The sequence below is a fragment of the Octodon degus genome, unplaced genomic scaffold (assembly GCF_000260255.1).
Source record: "Octodon degus isolate 3935 unplaced genomic scaffold, OctDeg1.0 scaffold00003, whole genome shotgun sequence".
NCBI lineage: Eukaryota > Metazoa > Chordata > Mammalia > Rodentia > Octodontidae > Octodon > Octodon degus.
In genome coordinates this window covers 32,190,589-32,198,207 of record NW_004524579.1, presented here as the reverse complement: position 1 = coordinate 32,198,207, position 7,619 = coordinate 32,190,589, and the positions used below count along the sequence as shown (strand labels likewise).

General features: G+C 34.8%; 1 protein-coding gene across 5 annotated transcripts in view; it reads right to left on the bottom strand.

Moving 5' to 3' along the window:
• Window positions 1–7,619, bottom strand: part of Poli (DNA polymerase iota) — a 29,608-nt gene that overhangs the window by 13,660 nt on the left and 8,329 nt on the right. For 3 of the 5 annotated variants that reach the window (XM_023714978.1, XM_023714981.1, XM_012514822.2), the window contains exons 4-5: window positions 3,811–3,963; window positions 1,881–2,117 (exon numbers count right to left, since the gene is read on the bottom strand). In XM_023714978.1, the coding sequence (XP_023570746.1) occupies window positions 1,881–2,117; window positions 3,811–3,963 (390 nt within the window). The other 2 variants (XM_023714983.1, XM_023714982.1) reach the window with 2 other exon arrangements.

The window sequence follows — 7,619 nt, the reverse complement described above, 5'->3', positions numbered from 1 at the left end:
TGTGGGATGACTTTTTAATTCTTCTGGGAAGATACCCAGAAGGGGAAGAGCTAGGTAGAACTGGACCTCTAATCCTGGTTTTTAAGGAATCTCCACACTGATTTCCACAGTTGAACCATATCTTAAATTCCTTAAGTACTGCAATATTTTGTTAAAATCATCTGGGCCTCGTGGCACATGCCTACAGTCCCAAGCACTTGAAAAGCTGAAGCAGAAGGACTGTTCCAAGTTAAGACCAACCCCTACATAGTGAGCTCAAGACCTGCCTGACTAGAGCAAGACTATGTCTCAACAACAAATAAACCTTTTTGGCTCAGTCCAACGCAACTGCAAATTAGGTTATTCTTTCTCTACACATGCCCCAACTTACAGTTGAAGCCTTTGCACATAGTACAATGAAATAAATTTACAGACAGCTAATAAACTGTCATGATAAAATGAAATTTTTATCACCTGTTATACACTACTGTGGAAGAACTCAGGAATCATGATTATTAACATAAAAAAGACTGTCACTATAGGAATTTTAATTTTAATTCACGTGTATTTATTAGCCAAGTAGTTTTCTATATACACTACCACATAAATCATAGCTTGCAATATTTACTATCAGATTACAACTAAGAGCAAAAAAAAAAAATCTTACAAAACTTGTACTATGAAGTTCTTACACTGTAAGTCATTTTGTTCACAGGAGAAACCACATAATGACTTCGTATTTCATTCATTTTAAAAAAAAGTAATTCTGTAACTGTAGGGTGTTCTTGCACAGTCAATGCAGTAAACCAAGAAGACAGGTAAGGGGTGAAGTAATTATTAAAAGTGGACTGATGGATGTTTTATAGTAGAAATACAGGAAGAGTAGCAATAGCAATTAGCAAAAAAATCAAAGTCTATAAAAAAGATGCAGTCACTGAAAATATAAAGAATGTTTTTTGCCAATATACAGTCCTCAATTTACTAGTATGACATTCTTCTTCAGAATGCAGACCCAAAATTTCAAATTATAATTACACAGTAACACCTTGATTCACAAACACTTCTGTTTGACAACAATTCAGTTCATAAAACCATTCAGCTAAATTTTGTTGCACTTGCAAACTCTGCATCAGGTGATGAACACAAACACAGCCATCTTCCCCACACAAACACAAATGCAGCCATTTTTTCCAAAATCATAAAACAAATTCAGTTCATAAAACGAGGTACCATTGTACTATATTGAGAAAGGCAAGACAGCATATGCTGCATTTTAAAATGACATAAACATGTTAAAATGAGAAGTATGAGAGCTAAAGATTACACTTCAATTGTCTTACAGATTTACTAACATCACTCTCCAGGAATGCTACCTCATGAAATTTACCGTGTTCATGGTGGATGATTTATAAAAATGTAAGTATCTGATCTCGAAAGATCCAAGTCTGCCTTGTGACCTCAACAGGCTAGTGAACCCCTCAAGGAAATCTGTTCCCTCATCTTTAAAATGATTTAACTTGGCCTAGAAATTCTGGAAGGTCCATTGTAGCCCAAATATTTTATATAAAATCCCTCAAAGAGCATTAGAAAAACATGAACTTTCCTCTACAGATGTAGGGCACAGAATAGAGCAGGAACACAAGACTGGCAATAAAAAAACATACACTTCCAGTTACAACTTTTATGATCTGAAATAGAAAAGTACTTTATATTAGAGTTCCTTATACAGATTTGCTCCAGGAAGCACTTTGGGTTTGATTTGTTTCTGCTGTCATTTGTGTTTTATGTTTTCTGTAAGGGCCAAGTACAAGCATCTAGGAATGATGTTCTATCTATAAATTTTAAAATTATAAAGAAATACTATACAGTGAATATAAGTATTTAAAATCTATTTGTCTTACCAGGTATTTCCTTTATGTGGTTCAAACCAAGAATGAGATCTTGACAACTTTCAGGTAGTAAGACTGTTTGCTGATTTGGTTTAAAGACACCAGAAACTAATTTCGCCAATAGCTTATTAGGAGCGATCCCAGCACAGCCAGTGAGTCCCAACTGATTATACATGGCTTCCCGCATCTCTGCCGCAATCTGGGATCCAATAAGTAGTCTGACGTGTGAGGTATCATTCAGGTTTACAGCTATAAAAAGTGATGTCAAAAGTCACACAAAATTATTGTAGTTTCTTTTTTAAGAGAATGTTTAAAAGGTACAAGGCTTGGTTTATACCCAAATCCTCCTACCCCCACTACCACTACCCTACCATTTGATTTAATTTCTTGAGTTTTTCACAGGAATACTGTAAACAAACATGAGAATTCCACTGTCCTATGATAATAAACATATACTAATAATGGTTAAACAGATTATGAAATCTGGATCTGTTAAAAAAAAAAAAAAAAAAAACTCCTACTGGCATTAATATCTAAACTTTACATACTAGCTTTATATGCTGTTAAAAATTTCTGACCTATAAATAACTATTTTCTTAGGTATGAAATATTGAGAGTGATATATCCTTAGCCTCAGCACTCACGCTAGTAGGATTCAGGGAGAAGTGTCAAAATTTCTGCAATGCATTGTAATTGGCTCATTAACCAACAAATTTTTCCATAGAGAGGACAAGTTCAACAGGGATAAATATCATTTGGTATACCTACAAGAAAAGACATAATGGGTATTCATTGTATGCTTCTATCAACTTTTCTATAGGTTTGAAATGGAACTTTTAAATCTTGAGTTAACGATCAATAAATAATCAGACATTTGGGGTATGAAATCTAGCTCTATAGAGTGGTATATTCCAATCAAAATCTGAGCTTGCTTTAAAAATTACATACAAATAAATGTTTTGAGTCTTCTTGCAACTAGTGCCTTAACAAAAGGGCACAGACATAAATGATACATGAAAAGCTTTGTATCTCCTAAAAACTGGAGCTCTATCACTTTTCTTCTGTACTGGAGACTGATGACCAGCCTTGAAGTAGGGGTATCAGAGGAGCATATGCTGAGACCTAGGACCAAAAGGTCAGGCAACTCTTATGCAAAAGCAGAGCAGCCTGTCTTCCACGTGGTATGACATGGAGTCATCAGCAATCACAACATGTCTGTAAGTCCAGTTAAGATTTTCACTGGCGGGCCAGGAAAATGGCTCAGTGGAATAAACATTTCCCTGGCAAGCTCAAGGGCCTGAGTTCAATCCCTGGTTCCACCAAGAAAAAAAAAAAAAAAAAAAGATTTTCACTGGCGCTTCTTTTCAGTGCAAACATCCCTGGAAATATTATCAGTCATTCCTACCTTAACAATGGAATGAAGGTGAAACATGCTGCTTTCTTGCTGGTAATAATGATCATCTGAGTAGATTAAGAGCTTGGAGGATATACCAGCATATGGCAGACATGATTCCATGGCCTGGACAAGAGTCCACAGCTGTTAACTTAGAGAGTCAGTGAATAAGAGGCTGAGGGTAGGGCTTAGTGGTACAGCAGTTACTCAGAAAATCAGAGAACAACATGAGGCAATGACCTAAGGAGGGCACCGTTTTCACAACTGGCACAGCCACAGGGTCAGAGAGATGAAAACTGCAGAGTTCTGAGCTTCATGCCATTAAAATATTTCTTTTTTTTCATCTAGTGTAGAACAGTAAGGCCTAACTTTAGTTATCTGAGACAGACTACTGACTAAAGTGGCTGTTTCTTAAAAAAAAGTTCTAAGTCTTTCAGAATGACAGAGTAAACTCTCTGAACATTAAGAAACATGTACCCAGCCTTGAAGTAGGGGTATCAGAGGAGCACACACTGAGACACTAAGCAGAATGAATAAAAACTCACTCACACTTATTGCTATATACATGGCCTGACACGGTCACAGCAGCCAGTTCATCGCTTTGCAGCTGCTGGAGTCGCTTCTCAACCATTTCTGTTAGATCCACAAAATTTTCATCAAATCCGAGCCTCTCAACAAGTGGAGTAAACTCTCCCAACAATTCTAGATTGAAATATTAGAATATGATGTACTGGAGTTATAACTAGAATTGAGCTAACTAATGCTCAGGACACACTACATACATATTTAAACGTTTATATACACACAGCTACACGGTATCTTGAATAAGCTTTAGTATATGAATACTTTATGTTTGTAACACCTTCAGTTAATCCGGAATTTTTCTGCTACAAAATATTTTGAGTACAGGTAATATTTTCCATTAAAATAAGTCCAAAAGTGATATTCCCGGGGCAATAACTGAAGGCAATATATTTAGCTCAATCTTTTATAATTTCTGTATCTCCAGTACACTAAGTATCAATGCTTAGAGTTAATTATAAACTTGAAGCAGTGTGCCAAATAAATTATAGTCTGCTTAGGAAAGTAAAAATAATATATTTTAGCTGCATTTTCCACAAGAGTTTAAAACAGGCAAAACAATATAACTGTTAAGTGTTCTACTTACTGAGTCAAACAAGTAACTTAAACTTCAAACAATACACTAACCTCGCATTTTGATCGGCCATCCCCAGAGAATTTCCTAAGCCTAGAGTGGCAGAAAGGAGCCTCGGCTTACCAATGTTCAAACACCCAGCACCCAGCATAATTATCTTTAAGGCAAATGTTTAATAAACTGAACTTCACCAATAAGAGTAAATTCAAAGGAAAACCAACTTTCACCTATTAAAATTAATAACAACTTTGAAATCACTTAGAATTTTTTACTTCCAAATTTCCTTTTCCTGATACCAGCTGAATGACAGAAATATAGTAGTTCCTTGGTATCCACAGGAGTTCCAGGACCCCTACTGATCCTCAGACCAGCAGAGGCTTTAGTCTCTTATATAAAATGATACATAGTATTTGCATATATTCTAAGCACATCCTCCCATGTACTTTAATTCAGCTCTACTTACAGTATCTTATACAGTGTAAATAGTCATACTGTATTATCCAGGGATTAATAAGAAATAGTCTGTATAAGTCTAACACAAAACATTTTTTTACAGTTTCAATTCATGGTTAAATTCACAGATATGGAACCCATGGACACAGTAAGCTAACAGTATCTCCTTTACTTAGCATATGAAAATGCATAGGGGCTTAAGACACTGAAGGCTGAGAAACAAAAGGACTAAGTGATTCCACACACATCTTTTTTTACAAAAATACTAAAACCAGCGACCTGTATTTATCAGTGCCAACACTTATAAAAAGGAGAAACAATGCAGCCTGGTAAATACCAAAAGCAACTTCTGATCTACCTACAGATCCTTATTTCCCTGGAGGACAGACTGACTGATCATGTATCTGATATAAAGAATTACAATCATTTTTCAAAAATACACACCGAATATCAACAAAAATTTTTAAAAATTTATCAAAAAATACTTCACAAAAAGGCAAGTTTTTTTTTAACTTCATGACATAAATGATTTCATTTCTCTTAAAATTATAGGGGGACTCAGTGACTCTTTAAAGAACTACTTAAATATAGCAAATACTGAGAGCTAAGCTTGCTTTCATAAATTTTTCAGTATCAGATAAAATCTGATTAAAAATTTATTCCATGATGGGTGTTTCATTACTTTTAGAGAAGCTGTATTTGGAGAAATCTTTATAGGATCTTTTCATACTTGATGCCAGTCCAAATACTGTATGTAGGTGCTTGGATTCCACAAAATAACCTAATATAGTCCAATAGTCCATAATAGTAGTGAGTTATCAGCACAACTGGCAATCGTCTGAAATTGTTGCCTTGCGCCTTTTACAGCGCAGCATATTAATATGGTTTTACTTTTTATACCTCATGGTTACATTTTTCTGCTGGGTGGTTAAGATCAAGTTAAAGCAAGACCTATAGAACTAAAAATGTAACTTTTGCTATATGGTAAGGTCAGTCAAATCCCCTCAAGATTTACCCTGGAACCATATACAGCCACCTCTGACAAAACAAAACAAAAAAGGGGGATATAAATAGAGGACAGTTCTGTAGGGAAAAAAAAAATAATAATTATATATATATAATAGTTAAGATAGATATACAGCTACTTTTTCTTTGTTCAATGAGAAGGAAGATTTGTACTAATATTTAGACAAGATATGTCTGCATCTTGTCCTCTGAATAGTTATTACGAAGACAATAATATGCAATGTATTAATTATTGTAACTGTCTTACTAACCTGTTTTGAAACTTTCATTGCTATTTTTTTCCATTAAAAGGAATAAAAAATAAAATTTAAAAAAATTTATTCCATGATCTAATAAAAGAACATCTCCTTTATTTGCTGTTATATTACTGACACATTGGCATTCTTTTTTTAAAAAATGTATTTAGTACAGGGTCTACAAGGTCTCACTATGTAGATCGGACTCGTAGTGATTCTCCTGTTTTCAGCCTCCCAAGTGCTAGGATGACAGGCAGGCGCACACCACCACGCCCAGTCTTAGTCGCCCATCTCAGCGCACCCTGGGGACAGGGTTCCGGCACATAGGGAATGGAACCCCAGCTGCTGCGCTCCATCTAAGCACGAGCTTTAGTATGGAGCTATCTGGCCAGCCCCACAAGGCATTCTTAAAAGCAAGGTTTAAGAAAAAAAGTTTAATACAGAATCACATACAAAGGTGGTAAATCATTAAATGTTAATTATACTATTTCTAGGTTATAGAAATAAAATAATTCACTACTCCATTCCTAAAGCTAAAGACTCTTTTCCCAACTATAGACCATCCTAAAATAATTTTGAACTGGTATCTTTAAGTATTTATGATTTTATTTCTATTTAGTGAATTTCCAGCAGTGGTATTAACTGGTTCAAAAATATTTACATTTGAGGGTGCTGACATGAACATGGGGCTTCATACATGCTAGACAAGAACTCTACTTCATTAAGCTCCCTCATTAATTAGCCTTTATCCTTCACTTCAATGTTTTTGGATTTTTTTTTTCTTTTTTTTTGTAAAGGCTATAGCACTCTGTACTTCATTTTCTCACATGCTTTATGGTAGAGATCACAAATATAAAGTGATACTTTATTAATTCAAATTTCCTTAGTCATCAATGAATATAAGTACTTTTTCATTGTAGTTGCTACACACTGGGTTTGCTCATCTTTGTCTAATGCTAATGTATATTCTTTGTCCTTCGTCTCTTTGTTTCTTAAGTTGTAACAGTTTTCTGTATTTTGTATATACTTAACCTTTTTTTTTCCAGTTGTATATCCTTTTTTTTATGTCATAAATAAAATTTTATAGTTCATCTATTATATGCCAAATATTCCAGGATGAGGGACACAATAGCAAACAAATCAGACAAGAGTTCTTACCCTTGTGATACATTCTAGTGGGGGTGGTCCATGTTGTAGAGAGACAGTAAGTAAAACACTAGGGTGTTGGATGTAATATATACTTAACCTTTTTTATATGAAAACTGCTAAAATAAAAAAACATGCAAAACTAATAATAAAAAGATAATACAGGGGCCGGGGAGATGGCTCAGTGGATTAAGCGCTTCCCTGGCAAGCACAAGGGCCTGAGTTCAAACCCCAGTTCTGCAAAATAAATAAATAAGAAAAACAAGCTGTGGTGTATACGTATAACCACTCCCTAATGATTGTAAACTGCATGAACTGTAAAGATGTACTAATAAAAATAT